The sequence below is a fragment of the Sander lucioperca genome, chromosome 2 (genome assembly GCF_008315115.2).
Source record: "Sander lucioperca isolate FBNREF2018 chromosome 2, SLUC_FBN_1.2, whole genome shotgun sequence".
NCBI lineage: Eukaryota > Metazoa > Chordata > Actinopteri > Perciformes > Percidae > Sander > Sander lucioperca.
This window is the reverse complement of record NC_050174.1, coordinates 9,384,105-9,403,069: the sequence shown is the minus strand read 5'-3', so window position 1 is coordinate 9,403,069 and position 18,965 is coordinate 9,384,105. Positions and strand designations below refer to the sequence as shown.

At 40.4% G+C, this 18,965-nt stretch overlaps 1 protein-coding gene across 6 annotated transcripts in view; it reads left to right on the top strand.

Annotated features, from left to right (window-relative positions):
• LOC116054052 (aminopeptidase O (putative)) overlaps positions 1-18,396 on the top strand; it is a 73,681-nt gene extending 55,285 nt beyond the window's left edge. For 4 of the 6 annotated variants that reach the window (XM_031305353.1, XM_031305355.2, XM_031305351.2 and 1 more), the window contains 4 exons: positions 1,134-1,250; positions 10,207-10,293; positions 10,483-10,631; positions 17,806-18,396. In XM_031305353.1, coding sequence (XP_031161213.1) covers positions 1,134-1,250; positions 10,207-10,293; positions 10,483-10,623 — 345 coding nt within the window. In that variant the 3' untranslated portion in view covers positions 10,624-10,631; positions 17,806-18,396. Of the gene's footprint in view, positions 1-1,133; positions 1,251-10,206; positions 10,294-10,482; positions 10,632-17,805 lie in introns of those variants that run through there. The other 2 variants (XM_035991913.1, XR_004105988.2) reach the window with 2 other exon arrangements.
• The last annotated feature ends 569 nt before the right edge of the window (positions 18,397-18,965 follow it).

Sequence of the window (18,965 nt, the reverse complement as noted above, 5' to 3'; positions counted from 1 at the left end):
TTAAATCGATAGGCTCCTTTGTCACAAAATATATAATGCATTTATCCTTAATGTGTTTTCCTGAATAGAAGAGTTGTGTTTGTCTTCCTCTTCCACTATTTTTTTTGCTCTCTCTCTCTCGCGCTCTGCTTCAGTCAGTCACACACACACTTCATACATATTTTCACATCAGTCTCTGCAGGGCCGTCAGCCATTAATTGTGTCCCAGACTGGGAAAAAGAGAGAAAGTGTAGCTGGAAGTGCTGGGTGTCAGCAGGAGAGAGGCAGGCAAGGCTGGGCACAGCTCTCTCCAGAGGAGGAAGTTGCTCTCTCATATCGCTGCCCACATCCATCCTCAGAATAATCATCTAAATTCACCGCTGAGTTTTCCCGTCCCTGAAGATGTTAGTCATTAGAAGAAAATTGGTTCTTTCCTATAGGTTTACCTCAGGACATCACAATCAGTACATGCACTATTAAGAAGCAACAATGAGGCATTTCCTATTTCTGTTTTTCTAAATGTTAAGGCTCTGTCATCGCTGTAATCACGGATTTCATTGTATTCTTACAACCTACAAAGATGTTAAAAGATGTCTTTGGCAGCGTGTGTCCTTGAGCAGTGCTGCTCCCTTTGTTTTTGTTTTTTTACAAGAGGACAATATCAAAAAAGACAACTTCATTGCTTTTGTTTCACTTATCTCTCTGCCCTTGAATCAAATCCTAAATCATTTCCCTTCATCTGTCCTATTTTGCCTGTTTTCCCAGTTGTACAAGATTCACTTGGTTTACCATATTTATTTAATCACCATTTCAGCTCTGTTTTATTATGCTACCGTTTCCTCTGTTTGAAGAGCTGCATTAATTGCCTGGCTTATATTGATGTGTTTTTTCATCAAGCCTTTCCTAGCACTGAAAATAAAATAAATGAAACTTTTAGAAAATAAAGTAAACATAAATATGTTTGAGAACAGACTCACAGCTTGCAATATGTTAATCAGTTTTCTAGTTTAGTAGTTTGAAACTGCTGGTGTATAGGAGATGTGACTTTTTTTGCTCATAATATCCAATAATATCCAATAATGTCTCAATATATTTTATGGGGTTGTACAGTATAAGTCAGCACCATTAATCTAATTATTGTTTTGTCTTCTCAGGTGATGTCGGATCAGCTAGTGATGCTTTTGGAACTTTTGCTGGAGGAAGAGGAGCTGAGCACGGCAACAGTGCGTGCTCTGCAGAGAACTTACAACCTACAGAATCAAGACGCTGAGGTAAGACCACACACACATGCAACCATTCACCCACACACACATGCTCAGACTCAAGTGAGCATATGCATCCAAGCTCCATAATCTCCTCCAATAATGAAATGTAGACGTTTTCCTCTCCCTTTACATCCCAAGGCACACCGCTTAGTAATGTGTAATAAATTCTGCTCTTCTTTACAGCCACCATTACTGACTAAATCCCACAAGTATTCGCTTCATGTTTTAGTACTGCACAAAGTTCCTTAATGGTACTATTAACTATGTTTGTGAGAATGTGTGTGTGTATGTGTGTGTGTGTGTGTGTGTGTGTGTGTGTGTGTGTGTGTGTGTGTGTTTTTTTTTTTTCTTGTCTGTGCTCTGCAGCTGTGTGTTGGTGGCTTAAGAGTTCTTTACTGTACAGCGCCTCTCAGTACAGGAGCATGAGTGTGAAAACACAGCTGCGTCGGAGCCTTTAAACTGTCGACGCTAACCTCTATCGTTAACACATAGCTTGTCTTGACAATCATTTTTTTATTCATATTTAGTTTTTTAGAAGTTCTTATTAATTATATGAACTGTTTTGTTGGGGCAGTAATGTATGTAATGGGGCTCAGATGTTTTGTTGTACGAGGCCAATTGAGCGGCTATTGTAGTGAATCCAGACATCTAAAATTTAAAGGGGTGATAGAATGATTATATAGGGTATTTCACACTGTTCCTTAAGGTCTCCTAATATGGTATGTAACATTGGTTGAGCTGAAAATTGCCCGAATGCTATTTTATTAGGCCCTTAACTTCCCTGTGAATATGGCTGTATTTGGAACAAGAGCTTTTCTTCCAAATATGGTATGCTCATGAATATTTAGATGAGCTGCGTGCTGATTGGTTTGAGCAAACCCCATAGAAACACATTGGAGACGAGACAGCAGGTCTCATATTTCAGACACTGCAAAGTTATACATTGTTATTTTGTTATTAAATTCACTTCTGAGACTTTTTTATGCGAGAAATCAACTATATAAAGCTCAAATATGGGCCGTTTTACGAAAATTGGTGGCTAATTGCAAATTTGGTAAGACGTGTCGGACTTTAGGAGCTCCACACAGTGTGACGAGAAAACGGCAACCTCCATACCCAGTGAAAGTCACCGTTTCTCAGCTACTGGACTACTGGGGCTCGGGGCTCCGCGGAGCTGGCTGGCTGGCTGCCAGCTGCCGGCATAACTAGAGTATATTTAGTTTGAATTTCGTCACGCCACTTATATAACATATACCCCAAGGTCTTATAAAGCTAACAGTGGTGTCCGATTTCAATTTAATGCATTTTTGTGAACATTAGGGATTTCGTTAGCTGCTACTGTCCCTTCAATCCTATGTGTACAGATCGCGGCTTGTTAGCTTCACTTTCGGCATAATTAAAGTATATTTACAGTTTGAATTTTGTCACGCCACTTATATAACATCTACCCCAAGGTCTTATAAAGCTAACAATGGTGTCCGATTTCAATTTAATGCATTTTTGTGAACATTAGCTAGCTAGGGATTTTGTTAGCTGCTACTGTCCCTTCTATCCTATGTGTACAGATCGCGGCTAGTTAGCTTCACTTTCGGCATAATTAAAGTATATTTACAGTTTGAATTTCATCACGCCACTTATATAACATATACCCCAAGGTCTTATAAAGCTAACTATGGTGTCCGATTTCAATTTAATGCATTTTTGTGAACATTGGGGATTTCGTTAGCTGCTACTGTCCCTTCAAACCTATGAATCGCGGCTAGCTGCAGGCTATCAAGGGCCTCGGCATTTTGTAGTCCAGTAACCCAGAACCGGTGACTTTGCGCGGGTATGGAGCGCCGCGGGCTTCCCTTCGTGACGGAGATCCAGCTAGCTCACAGCGAGTCTATGAAGTAGGACACGCCGGGCGGCGAGGCAGTACCGGCCGCTGTCACATAGCCTGCTGAGCTCCTGCTGAACTGCGACACGCAGTCGGACAAAATGTGCAATTAGCCATCAATTTTCGTAAAACGGCCCATATTTGACCTCTACATAGTTGATTTCTCGCATAAAAAAGTCTCAGAAGTGAATTTAGTAATTAAATAGCGGACCTCTGGAGATCTGCATGACCTAGCTAGATTCAGAAGACTAAGCTGACCTCAGGTCAGTGGTGTAGCCTATGCAAATGTTGGGGCGTGACAAAGACTAGGATTTGGGATGCTGACGTCAGCTTCCAGCTTTGTTGAGATTCGCCCGTTTTCAGCGGCAGTTTCAAAATGTGAGATTTGCAGAGGATAGGGGTATCAATGGGATTTTGAGCTTCTATATATGTCCTATATACCCACCAAACTGTCGTTATTCAACTATGACAAGGTCAAATCGGTTTTGCATTCTATCACCCCTTTAATCTCAGGGCATTTTTATTATTTACATTCCAAACTCACAGTCAGGCCACTCGTTCAAGTTCCCACAAATACAAAAGTTGCCTCTAATTTAGAATGTTTAACGTATTTCTGTCAGTTTATTTGCTAGAAGTTTGTTTTAGTGACTTTATTCAGTTCTTGATGTTACTGTCTTGCATTTAATTTTAGTATTTAACCTTGCGGTCAACAAGCTGAGGCCACTTTGTGTTTGGCCTTGGGTCCAGCTCTAGGTTTAGGCATCTTTAGTCAGACTTCCTGGCAGATGAAAGCAGTTTCTCATCTGCAAGTTCCATGAAAAACGTTTAGTGTTTTAGTGCTAAAAATACACAGGGCCATTATACACACAGTCAGGCATGGAAACACACACTCTTTCTCTCATACATGAACATACACAGTCCTGCACGCACCTGTCTAAAGGCAATGGTCCTGTCCTAATGTTAGTAATCTCATTCAGAAAAGGTTAATCACCTATGTCTCTTCTTATAAATGTAGCAATGTATTCTCCTTTCTTTCTCTTTCTCTTTCTCTTTCTCTCTCTCTCTCTCTCTCTCTCTCTCTCTCTGGCTCCTGGTCTGATTGTATTCATCTTCTCACTCAGCTTTTCTATGTCTGATACTGCATCCTCTTCAGATAAATGATATGTTTATAATTCTTGGACAAACACAAGACACACAGTGCAGTTCAGCCTGTGTAGCCCCTCACTGTTCTCAGAATTAGAGCTTTTCAGATTGGCTGAATATTGGATTATAGAAGTGATTCTCATGGCTTCTGAAGAGCGGTTAGTAATATCTTGACTCGAGAAAGGCATTGTGATAAAACACGACATAGATTGTTCACCCTATAATAGAACTGATATATCAATACAGTAAAAATCTCTTGATGAGTTCACACACATTAAGAGTATAGTTCGGATCTTTTAAAGTGGGGTTGTTCGAGGTACTTATCCATAGTCAGTAATGGTGGTCAGCACTTCCCCAGTTTGGAGAAGCAGGCAGCAGTACCGACATGGAAGCTAAGCAATGTACTGCTGTTGACGGGGCCACACAGCAAAACGTATTTTAGCCACCTTGAAAAAGGCCCACCTAAGAAAATCAATATCGGTTTAAGTATATGCTATATTCAGAATATTTTCACCGCTTTACCTTGCCACCAGACAGCTCTTTTTGACAGGGAACTGAAGCCATTACATCCATCTGTGCTCTCTTCAAAGCCACCAGTCTCCCTTGACAAAACCAAGGGAGTCATTTTACCTTGCAGAACATGGGAGTTGCTGGTCTACCACTCCCTCAATTGGTTAGTTTGTTTGTGTTACTGTGCGACTTTGGTGTACATTGCACAATAACACAAACAAACTAACCGATATAGGCAACGGTAGACCAGGAATTCTGCAAGGTAAAATTACTGTTCTCCAGACTTCATCTACTATAGGTAATACACTGACTATGGAAAAGTACCTCATACTTCAAAAGATTCAAACTATCACTTTAATGACTGATTTGCTATTTGATACATTTTATTAATCCATTTTATAAGGTATTTTCTCATTACTACAACTTAATCTGGTGATAAAAGCACGGTATGCTGTTACATATTGTGTCACCACCTGTTAGTTGCTTGTCTCTCTCCATACAGTAGAGGGACATTTATAGTAAAGAATTTCTAATAAGGGAAGAAGTTCCACTCTCTCGTTACTTCCGGCTTCTGAACTGGTTGCAGTTCCACCAGAGTTCCAAATAGGGGGCGCTCACAGGCCAGTGCAGAATGAATGGGACTCTATGGAGCTATACCCCTCAAAATCCACTTTTCTCAGGATATAATTTTTTGTCTAGTAATTTGAATGTTGCATTTGAAAGGGGAGGCTAAGAAAATACACACTGCTGGGTGTTAGATTTTTTTAAAGTGGCTTTTTTGTTCTAAAAAGCCTTTTAAAATGTCAATGACGTCATACACATATAAGGCCAGAGATTCTGCTTTACGGCAAGCTTTGAGTCGCTTCCTTTTTTCTCCCGAGGCATCGACAACACAGCTGACAGGTTAGGCTCTCCCTGTTAATACACGTGCTAGAAAGAGGTTTGCTAATGTTTTAAAGACCACGCCGAAATATGCAAATATGCAAAAACTACAATCAAATCTAAGATTTCTTATCGACAATCAGGCGAAAGAGACAAATTTAGCCGTCTAGCTCCATAGGGTCCCATTCATTTTGCACTGGACCGTGATCACCCCCAGTGGAACTCTGGTGGAACTGCAACCAAAGTAGGTACAATGGGGCTTAATAGGGAGTGGAACGGCTTTCCGTAGACGGGCTTTGGTAGGGCTGAACGATTAATTGCATTTGCGATAATATCGCGATATGTTAAAAAGCGATTTCCTAATCGCAAAGGCTGCGATTTGGTCACATGACTCGCGAGAGCAAATCAGTCTGCACTCCGCAGAGAAAGCATCAACTAGCACGCTAACGCTACGCCGTACCTTGAGCTGATTTCTGTCATTCAAACAACTCTGAGTTGTAGTTTAAAACTTTTACAGCCATTTTAATAAAATTAAGGGTTTTATTCAGGCTTGAGTCTATACATGCAGTTAATGGATACAGGCACACAGAACTCAAGGCTCGGTTGGCAACGATTAGCTCTGATTAGCGGTTAGCTCCGGTTAGCTCCGTTATAAAGATATGGAGTGGAGGAGCTGCCACTGAGAGGGGTAACAACCAGACTCTGATAAATGACGTTCGGGGAGCTTTCACAGCAGCGTGGCCGCAGTGTTTCAACAGTTTTATTAGTACAGTTAATCCCATGGCAAGAACACCAGCAACTAGCTAACGCAACGATAGCCTCTCTGAACAAGTGCACACGGAAGCACGCAACTTCACGAGGGGGAGGGGCTGGAGGCAGCTCCTCTCTGTGCACTGTAAAAAAAATACACTGTTGTGTGTGTGTGTGTGTGTGTGTGTGTGTATATAGATATATACTATATTGTATATTTTTACTTATTTAACTGTCTAGTGTGTAATTGTGTGTTCATACTATACATTATATTATTATTCTTTGTTGAATAATACAGAAGACAAAGAGCATAAAAAAATAATCGAATTGCAGTCGCAATATTTGGGAAAAAAATTAGATTATTTTCAAAAATAGTTCAGCCCTAATTTATAGTGATACGCTCTGCAGTGAATGTGATATAGAAGCTTGTATCTGGGTTAAAGGTACTGAGAAGACTGGCATGCAAGCTAAAGACTGTGTGTGTGTGATTTGTGTGAGCATGTACACCATAGCGAAAGGAAATATGTGGCTGACCACCAGTGTGCGTGCAGTGGGACTGCTTTGTGAACAGTGTGACCATGAATACGTGTGTGAGTGTGCCTGTGAGCCGGAGCATGTGCTTGCATGTATGAGAGAGAGCGTGCATGACTTCTCCCATTCATATGAGCCTCATGTGATGCAAGATGCTGTGTGACTCTATGTTTGCGTGTGCATGTATGTGCGTATGCATGCATGTAGTTCCGTGAGGGCATTTCTGATTCTGTGAGAGTGTAAATGCAGGCTTGTGTGTCAAGCACACAGGACACATTGTTTGTGCCCAGGTCAGGTTTACTCCTGCAGTGACTAGGGACTTCACTGGACCACATTAAGTCTGGTTCCACAAACATGTGGACCAGAGAAGAGGAGGCAAGAGTTGTAATAAACCAAGAAGTGTCAAGAAAAAAAAAAGGCAACCTAACTTTATTTGTATAGCCTTTTATGACAATGACAACCTCAGTGGACTCCACAGACTGGAAACAAAAACAGCTCCTCAAGTGTACAAAAAAAAACTCTAATGGGAAAAACTGAGAAAGATCCAGTCCTAATACAGTAGGTGCCACTGGCCAAACAACGAGATTTGAAAACAATAGTGGCAGCTATAATAAGATAGTGTCATGGAGCACAGACATATTGTTAAAAGTAGAGCTGAAACAACTAGTGTATTAATCGACTGATCGTTTATTGACAGAAAATGTATCGTCAAATATTTTGATAATAAAAAAGTAATTTTTCCAAGCAAAAATGCCAAACGTTCCCTGGTGCCAGCTTGTCAGATGTGAAGATTTGCTGCTTTTATTGTCTTCTGTGATAGTAAATTGAATATCTTTGGACAAAACAAGCAATTTGAAGACATCAGCTTAGGCTTTACGAAATTATGATAATGTTTCACTACTTTACATGAGGCTGCGTTTGGGCGCCCATGCTGGCATACAGTATGTGGACAAGACTACCGTAACACTGTATTCACATGCTTTTGCGTGTCTGTCTTGTCTATTAGATTCTATGTTTGTCATGGTAAGTGCGTGCACACACGGAGTACGTTATGTGTCGGAGTCAGTGGTGGTGGTGGAGGGTGAAGGAGGGGCAGGGGTGCATTAATAAATGAAGGAATGTCACCGTGTTATTGCATGTGCTGTCAGAGAGAGAGGCCCAGCGAGAGGAAAGCGAATAAAAAAGGGGGTAAGGAGAGGTGCACCAGGCAGCTGCTCTGCCCCAGGGCTCTCCCCAGGAATGTAACCCAGGGCAGGGAACAGCTGCTGGGACTACGCAGGCAAGAAGGGCAGGGCTGCCATCAGAGGGTACACATACTGTACACATTTGTGCACACTCACACATTCATGAATACAGACACACACATATCCTTGTTCCCATGTGGGCAGATGGTGGAAGAGCGTGTTACACTTAACTTTTACCCTTTGCTTTTTGTCATGTCTGGTTTTTTGCAGCCTTCCAGGGTAAACAGAGGTAGAGAATATACTGTATGTAAAAGGGAATATTTCAAATTTGAAGGATAGAGGAACTAGAAAGCTCTTTTGAGACTAATTAAACTCATGTTTATTTAATAGGTTGCGAAGGTAATGTGAGGATTTAAATGTGGCTGTTCTAGATGGAGCATTGCTCACTCCATTCTCATGTTGCGTAAACAGGTGGACAAACAACAAAAACTCCTATTAAGAGTGTGAACACTGTCACACAGCACACGGGTTGATGCATTTGGCTCCTTTCTAGACTGCTACCTCAAAATGAATATCTGTACAAGCGCTGTAGAAATGCCCAAAGCTTGAGCTGTTGAAATAGAATCAATCACCCACGCTTGGTCACTGTACTCTCCAAAAGACTATTTTTTTATCCTGTTTGTGTGGAGATAGTTATGGAGGAGATTAAACTACCCCCAAAAAAATCGTCCAAGCACTGCATATCCACGCCTGCACAGACACACACACACAAACACACACACACACACACACACATGCACGCTCATTGCAGATGATGAAGGAGGATGGCTGAGGTCTGAGGGACAGAGCCAGTCTCTGATCTCTCCTGTAACCGCGGCAACAGAGCTCCTATTGATCCTCTAGCAGAAAGGCTAGGCATTAGCTTTCACACACACACACACACACACACACACACACACACACACACACACACACACACACAGTGAACACACACAGATGCACATTGTCAGACAATTAAACGGAACTTTTTAACATGAATTTTGGATTGAGATGGTTTCCTTTCTAAACCAAAGTTCACGACTGTTAATCCTCCGATTCTGGATTAATCTATTCATTGTCAGTGGAGCAGCTTCTAGTTTTGTCTCCTAGCTTGTCAGATTAGCGGTTTGCCTTTTGTTACTGGCTTTGAAGGAGACCTGTTGACATTAATGTGTGAGTGCACTGGTCAAAAGCATAAAAATAAAATAAACAGATTATAAATCTTTGCCATCATCTACTTTTTATGTTTTTTTGTAATGAGTGGTATAAACTACGTATGTTCCAGTCAGAAACACTCATCATAGATTTAAACCTTATTGTAATAAAAGTAAATACAGTTATGCTTGGCGCTGATGGCTCCCTGGATCAGCCAAGCAGCACCCTAAGCTGAAACAGGGAGCCCAATGCAGAGAACTCCAATGGGTATACAGGAGTGGGCCAAAAGCACGACATTGATAAGACAAACCATTTTAACCCTGAGTCATGTTAGGATTTTGAACAGGGAAGGTGGAGGCTGTGGTGGTGAAGCTTTGCCAGCAGCATCAGCAGCAGTGAGAGAGGCAGCATTGGTGTAGCAGGGATCAGTGAGGAAGGAGTCATATTTTAATGGATCTCCTTGATGTGAAAATGGCTGTGATTGGTGTGTGACTGATAGAAATAATTATTTAATCAGCGGGTGTATGACCCTCTAACTACATATTGTCTGCACCAAGAGTATACCCATTGGTAAAGCTTTCACGTGGTCAGCTTCATTAGCTTTGAATGAACGACTATGAATCAACTAAAATTACAAAGACCAGTGACTTCAGAAATAACACAATGGCCATTTTAAGATGTATATGGGCTATATGAAGTGCAATTGTTTTAATGTACAGTATATCTTTAGTTTGAAGTGAGCAATTATTTTCTTTGATTTCTTGATTCTGTGTTGCTCCATTTGACCACAGTGTGCTGTAATTTTTGGCCAAAATCTCTTAAATAGGAGATTTTGTATGTATTATTTCATTAATAGTTGTTGTATATTTTCTTCTGTTTTGGCTTCCAGGTCCAACATCGCTGGTGTGAGCTGGTGGTCAAACATGCGTACACTCGGGCTTACAGAGACGTGGAACACTTTCTGGTTCATGACCAAGTAAATAAATACACAACAACAACGGAACATTTGTCCTGCATGATACAATGAAATACTTTTAAAACAGTGATTCAACCTGAGAGAAAAGCCTGTACGCAATAAGAAAAATAAACTTTAATAAAAAGTGATTGATTGATTGTGTGTGTGTGTGTGTGTGTGTGTGTGTGTGTGTGTGTGTGTGTGTTCCAGGCCATGGGTGTGTATCTGTATGGGGAGCTGATGGTTCAGGAGGACCCTGAGCAGCAGGCTCTGGCCCGTCGTTGCCTCTCATTGGTCACAGAACAAATGGACCAATCAGCACGCAGAGTGGTAGAGGAGATGGTCCTTTGACATTGGAGGTGAAGTCTCATTCTCAGTTTTTCATTGCACTGTGTCGACCATGCTGCGCTGCATGATAGTATTCTTTCATTTAAACTGAGATGCAAAATATTAATTTTTTTTAATCATCTCTAGTTTCATCAGAATTTACATCAAGAGTTCTCCTGACCAGCTAAATCTGAAATGTGCAGGTTTTGTGGGTGTTGATGTCTTGCTAATAATTGTTATTCTTCTTCAATTTTTTAAGTGTTTCTACACATAAAAGACAATATTTCTATCTCATATCTGACCTTTTATTCTAAGGTGGCAAACGTGTAAAAAAGCTTTGTGTTGGATTGATCCTAATTCCATCTGCCCCAGCGGACAGTCCACACTTGAGTCACTTGGCTACCTACAGTATACTTCACATTCCTCTCTGATCCCATTGAGTGTGTGTGTGTGTGTGTGTGTTTGTGTGTGTGTGTGTGTGTGTGTGTGTGTGTGTGTGTGTGTGTGTGTGTGTGTGTGTGTGTGTGTGTGTGTGTGTGTGTGTGTGTGTGTGCGTGCGTGCGTGCGTGCGTGCGTGTGTGTGTATGCACATGTGTGTATTTGTAGACTCAGAATGGGGCCTTTTCCGTAGTTTCACAGCAGCGCCATCAGGACGTGTTTGTCAGAAAAGGAATTTGGGAATGTGTTCTTCAAACAAATGAGAGAGGGAGGAAAGAAAAAGATAGAGAACAGGTCAGCGAGCGTTTTCTGAGGGGCTCAGGGCGCTCTCTACTTATTGCGGGGTAATTTTTATACTGTTGACCCTAAAATTCCTACTGTATATGTGCGTGTTTATGTGTGTGTATGCATAACCACAACTGCCACCCATTGAGCTTTATGACGATTTAGAGACATGAGGGGTTTATTGGTCTCACGCTAAATGAAGGGAAGAGAGAAATTTATGGTTTAGACGGACAGACAGGAAAAAAAAGGGAGGAAGAGAGAGAGCGGAAGGGAGGACTAGAGTAAAGACAGGTCTCTTTAAAGCTGCTGATCTTTTCATAACAGTCCTGCTATTACTGACACTAACCTTTGAATAATGAGAACAGGCAATTATAAGGATCTTGACTCGACAATTGAACTATAGTAACCCAGCTATTCTTTAAAGCTTTTAAACAATACAGTAGTATACTATGGATCCAATGTTACATATATGCCAAACAAAAATCCAAAGATTTTAAATTTATAATTTAACAGAAAAAAGCAGTAAATTCTCACATTGGAGAAGCTGAAACAAGCTGTCTGGCATTTTTGCTTAAAAAATGACTTAAACGATTTGTTGAATGTCAAAATAGTTGCTAACAATTTTCTGTTGATCTATTCATTTATTGACTTAATCAATTAATCTAACTAATTGTTGCAGTGACATATCCCTGGCAACACGAGCAAACAACCACACAACTGTTTCCAGATTCTGATTCCAATATTGATCAACTTTGATTGATGCAGAGAAATACATTACATCACCTTTTCTAACTGAGCCATGTCTGCTTCAAACCGGTAACAATGGCATGAACAAAACATAAATCATGTGAAATAACCAAAATTGTTATTTTACTTTGGTAGAAAATGAAGTGTTCATGTAGAACCCATCACTCAGAAACCGATTAAGAAAGTAGGTGTTAATCTTATTATCTAGTACCCCAATACAGCAAGTATAAGTTTAAACAAGGCGTCTGTGACCTTGGTCAACACAGGCGGCCTCAAAAGGAGCTGCTAAATACTTGTCCTTGTCAACCTGAGTGACTTACAACACTAAATCCTTTTTTTAGGCCGTGACCAAGCCACTACAAGACCAGCTTTTATCTTCAGACAACACACACACACACACACACACACACAGACAGACAGCTTTATGCATTTGCGCAGGATGTGAAAGGCTTTCTAGACAAGTGCTCGGCATCTGGCTCAGTCCTGATAAATCTCTCTAACAAACACACATACTGTGCACACATATATAGTGCCTCCCTACACCTCTCTGTGGAGCCTCACTACAAGTACAGGAGGACTGAAACGAATCCGCTAAAATACCTATAAAAATAAAAAAGAATAGAAGAAAAAAAGAAGCATTTAGAGATTTATATCCTAACTTTTACTATTGCTTCCCATTGGACTGAAGCAAACAAGCCTCTCTAAACATCAATGGATCATGCTGGTCAACTGAGGCCAGGTCCAGATCTCTCACCAATTAAAATGATGGATGAACCAACCTCCTCACTGCTTTTTCATATTGCACTGTGGGGAGATAGATTTATGTTTTACTGCTCAGTTTGGGTGCCCCCACCATCTTTTCTGAAGCAGAGCAGTCCTCCCTGTACCCTTTACATCAACACACACACACACACACACACATCACAATACAGTGGGATTAGGCTGAGGCGGGCTGAGAGGGTTTTAACTGAAAACAACATGTCTGTCAAGCAAACGCACTGTGTTTTTAAACCTAAAAAGCACAGCCCTTTAAAGGAGAAGGGTGGTCTCCCCCTGTCTTTTTTTTCTTTTTCCCTCCCTTGTTCTTTTCTTCCCCCGGTACATGCCTCTGGAATCCCTCTTGATCCGCTTAATGAGGGGCATATCGCCGGGTTAGCCGAGCGTGGCGAATGGGAGAGGAGAAGAGGGGTAACCAAGGAAATAGTGTGAGAGAGAGGGAGAGAGGATCTACAGGTCTGGTCTTTCATGACTGCGCTCTGATGGCAGAAGTGAGGGAGAAAGTACAAACAAAGTTAGAGATTTCGCTTTCTAGGTGTTAGTGCTGACTTGAAGATGTAGTTAGAGGAGTAACAAAAGGAGACAGGGAGAGAAGATCTTGTTCTTTCATGTCTGGGCTGTGAGGGTTCCTGGCGTGCTGATTTGTGACTTATGATAAAATCACATTGCCAGGGATTACCACACAGCCCTGACCCAGCCAGCTGCCATGGCAACTACAGCCCCTCCTGCACGCACGCACGCACGCACGCACGCACGCACACACACACGCACACACACACACACGCACGCACACACACACACACACACACACACACACACACACACACACACACACACACACACACACTCTCTCTCTCTCTCATTCGTCCCCCAGAAACTTAAAACCAAAGAAGACATGATGATCTAAGAGGGTGTGTGATTGTGTTTAAGGAGTTGATGATTTAGAAGTGCGGAGAAAAAAGAAGGATGATGAGGGAGCCAGAGGGTCTTGATGTGGGTGTTTCGCAAGTGTGTGTGTGTGTATGTGTGTGTGTGTGTGTGTGTGTGTGTGTGTGTGTGTGTGCGCGCGCGCGCCAGTCCGCCAGACAGGTTTTGTATCCTCTCTCCAGCCAGGCACAGAGCTTAGCTGATTGGTGAACAGTGATTGATTTCCTCTTTGTTCACAGTGGCTAAGTTCTGCACCTGAGGAGAGCATGACCCAGACAAGCAGACAAAGCAAGACAATGAATGTGTGTGACAGAAAGAAAGAACAGACGTTTTTACAGTGGCAGCTGTGTGTGTTTGTGCTTTTGTGTTCATTTATCTATCTATTTATCTGTGTTTATACATTTCAGTCACAGAACTCCTTCCCCTTTGTCCTCTACCGTTTTCTCACTCCTTACAGAACTTGTTTGTCCTGCATCCTTTCCCTTCTTTCTTTTATCTAATTTCACTTTTCTCCTCCTTTCTTCCTTATCCTACATTTTCCTTCAATTTGGTCTAAACTGAGACCCTCTCACTCAGAAGAATTAAAACACACAAGCGTCCTTACAAATTCAAAACACTGTGCAAAATTACTAATGAGCACCAGACTACACTCTCCTGCTTTGCCTGTTGTTCATTCCCCCTTCTTTTATCTTCCTCTGCGTCCGTCTCCTTTCAGATACGTAGCATAAAAGATAATCCTGCAGATGACGCCGGTTTGCACGCCTCGTAGTTCTAGCGAAGGTGAGAGTAAGTACCTCAGGAGAGAAACTGTACTTCCAGTACTAATGAGGCCTGGGGAGACCCAAACTCTGCTTAATGCTGCTGACAGATATTTAATCAATCTGGGAGCAGTGGCTACCATCATCACCCTCATCATTATTGTTTTTCATATCCGCTATTCTCTCTTTCTTAAAGCAGACTCTCGGTGTGTCCCAAAGTCATACTACATACTAATTCTATACAGTATGTGCTAAAATACATATAGTCATAGTGTACTGTTTTAGTTACTTTACCATTGCATACTAATAGGAAATGTTTAAATACGTGTAGCGTTGTATATTTGACTATATCTTCAGTGTAGTGACTTCCTGTTATCGTTCTTCGCATCTCAACTCTCGACAAGAAAGTACATTACCTAAAATGTCAAACTATTCCTTTAACTTCACAGTTTAATTTAGTTATTGCAGGGTAACTCCTTAAAAAAAACGTTAACGGGCCTTTCAGCAAATCTGTGCTCACAATAATCCTTTAAGTACTTAAATTGCAGGTTTTCAACTTTAATTCACTTTGGCGGTGAAAAGTGCCGTGTGTGTATCCCTGGCTAAAGTGTATTGATTTCTGATCTAATCTCAGCCTGAGGAAGCCAAGATACAGAGATCCATAAAGCATTCTCACGGAACATATTTTCACACTGTGAAGGAAAACAAGACTGAGACGTCAAAGGATGGGAATCTTCTGGAGATCTTGCAACAATTTACAACCTTTCCATCATTTATATTTATATTAGGGTTGTCAGTTTCACTTTATTTGGACAAGTGTTTCTACAGTAGATTTACTGCATGATATATGAGCTTCTATTGTTTTGGTTTTAGAGAAACAAAAGGTTGTGATCCTGTAAAACACTTACTGATGACAAGAAAAGCAGGAATTGAGAATTTGGGTGACACCGCACACTTTATTTCAACTGTTGCATAGTGTATTAAGTGATGGTTCCCAAATTAGTCAAGATAAGCTTTAAACACAAAAACTAACACACTTTCTCAACAACATGAGCAGGTTCATCATGCAAGTTTCTATTTAGCATGGCCACGTCTGCCAACACAATGATCAATAAATCAGTCTGTCTCACTTCTACCAAACAAAATGTTTCTCTGAAATACAAATACCTACTCAGTGCATTCATCATCCAAGCTTTCAATAACTCCAGCTGGACTACATGCAAAGAATAAATCATGTATGTCTGATACTTTTAAGTTTAAAAAACTGACCCACAGTAACTTACTGTATATCCCTTGCTATAATGTTGGTGTCCACAGTTATACTAGCTAATTGCAATGCAAAGCTATACCGCTCTGGACCGATTACTCCCTAATCAAAACCGTGACAGATGGCTGGAAATGTATTTTAAAACTGGTCGGTCTTTTTTTGGCAGTCAGAATATGAGGCGTGAGGAGGTATTATAGCGCTCTATATTCACGACGACAAAATGGCGACTAAACGAGGACAGATGTGTGAATTAGAAATGAGGGCCATGTGGAGCCTGCCATTTTTAGACCTATATTTAGGGCCTGTTAAAAGAGTAATGACCATCAAAGGCCTGTAAAAGAGAGGAATTGCCATCAGAGCCCATATGTAAAAGGTGATTTATTACACTCTAATGGGAGGGAAATGGTGCTCCGCACATCAAAGGACAAAGCAACATTGTATAAAGACACCGAAAATAAACTTATTGAGCCCGCACCACCCACACCGTCTTCTCTTCACGCAACTAAACTTGACTGATTGTCTCTTTAATGTCAAGTATATTTTAGACAGCTGTTGTATTATATTCTATTTTAAAGTATATGTTTGCAATATCTTATATCTATAACTTTAAGTGATGCAGTATATATGCATGTTCCTCACAGAAGGTGATGGAATGTGATTTTTATGGATTTATAGTTGGATTGTTATGATCAGACTCCTGCAATAGACTTATAGCCCTTTTTTATGGCAATTATGTACTGATAATTTTGGATAGCTCCTACCAGCCAGCAGTGGTCTTGCTGGTGGAGAGGTTTCTACCGGGTCAACCAGCTAGTGAAATCCAACCATCTCAACAGTTTAAATGAACCTACAGTAGTGTGGTTTCTTGTGGGTTTAGCAAAGCAGAACACTGCCTGACACGCAGTCTGAGTACTAATTACTTTTTGCTTCATTACGGACAAAAAAAGGAAAAAGTATGTATGCTTTGTGAAAAAGGAGAAGAGAGATTCGGGTTTGGCTTCCTGTGCCTACTGAGCTGATAATCAGTCCTATACAACCACTGGCTCAGTTCAGCAGGAACAGGTTTCCAGTCCACTCACCACCAAACCAGAAGCAAACGCAAGCACTGGTCGCAACAGACTTTTAACAGATTATACACGAGAGCCGCTGTTCTTTTGACAACTAAGTTATGGTGGATTTTATTTTACAATAATTCTTTTCAGGATTTGAAAAATGATCTCATCCATGTTGGTACCACAGTTTTCACACAGCATGTGCATTGGCGTCTGATGGATTCCACTATATTTCAAGAGATGACTTTACATAATTGTATGCCTTTTAAAGAAGCATTTCAGTGAACTTTCAACTATAATTATTTTAGGACAAAACTGTTTGGAACTTCTTTGTAGAGCTAGGCTGATGAAATCAGTTGGGCCCGTACTATCTGCTGCCATTAGCTTATTGCAGATATATCTATTACTGAAACGATTTGTCAATTAATTAATTAGTTAGTAGAAAAATAATTGGCAACATGTTTGATAATCATTAAATATTTGTGATATTTTGTGGGTTTTGTCTGTTTTATTTGACTGTGAAATTGAAAAATCTCTGTTTTGAACTCGGATATGGAACATTTATAGACTTTTTTCGGCAGAAAATATGTTTGCAGTAAGATGTTAGAAATAGTGTCTGCATTACAAGTTTTTTTTCAACTGTAAAATGTCATGCTCAGTACTTTTTAAAAAAAATAATAATTTAAGAGATCCTTATGAAAAACTCTATTGGTCAATCTATTATTATCAGAATTTAAAACAAAAAAATATTGGCATCCGCATCCAAAACCCAGTATCGGACGGGTTCTGTCTTCGGCCTAACATGTAAACTGGATCATTTGTCTAGACTGAACACACACACAGCATTCAGTGTTTGTCTTCACATCATGTAGACACAAACAGTTCCGCCGGAGGACTGTAGACATCTACCAAATGTTCTGTAATGCTTTAATCTAAACTTATCGTTCTCTTCCAGGTTGACTACAGATGGAGATGACAGGAGTTTGGAGTATGAGGGTCCAGAGGGTTCACCTCCTCTTCTGTAAGAGAGGGGATGCTGCACAATCGCTCAGCAGGGTAAACACCAGAAGGCTGCGCTCTTACTTTACAACCAAGGCCAATTGGCAAGGTTTAGAGTACAGCAGTTCTGTCCATTCAAGGCTAAAGAAATAACTGGTGTGTGTAAACCAATAACAATACAAGCTGTTCCTTGTGAGATGAAATGTTGTTGACTACATTATTGCATGCTGTGGTCAAAGAAAAATGACATAATGTCACCTGTTTTAAAATGATAGACACTGGGAAGAGGGAGATATTTCACTGATAGAGATGCTACACACTGTAAACCCAGATTTAGTTGTAATTAAACTTTTTAGTGGTCACTACTTATTCTTTCATGTTTTGTTAAAAAAACATAGTCATTACTAAATCACATTAGTTGTTTGTATTAATCAGCTAAAGTATGCAGTGCACGGATCACATTAAGCAGAGATAACTAAGGATGTTAAGTATCTCCATGGGAGGGGCGGGTTCATTTGAACTGTTCTTTTAGACACCATGACTCCAGAAAAAAATGATTTATGTTTACTAATGATTTTTAGTAATGACTACTAATGTAAACTTGATTTATCTACTGCATCAACTTACCGCTCTGTGTTAATACAACTTGACCTGTTAAGTTTCACCTTATGTAAAAATGTATACGGTTTTAGGCAACGGGTTTCCACGCAAATATCTAGTAAAGTCAACTAATTCGGGATAACAGTGCACCTCCATCAATGTTTAAGAACCTGAGCTGTGTTTACGTTTCTGTGTGTGTAGGTGTGACTTCATGTCTGTTTAGTCTGAAGCCATGATCTGGTTCTTAAGAGTTTAGACAGGAAATACTTTCAGATGAGTCAAGTTTTTATACATAACAAACTACTCCACTTCACATACTGGAAAGTATACAACCTCTCGGGGCATTTCTTTATGTGTAAATGATGGTTTTCTAATTGCTGTGCAAACTTTTTTTCCAACTTTTTTTCTTTGTATATGTCAAGTGAAGATTTTTTATATGTTCATGTTAAAATAAAATGTTTTATTAAAATAAATGCATGACTTTTTAAAGCTTATTCCATCACTGAAGGAGCAAAC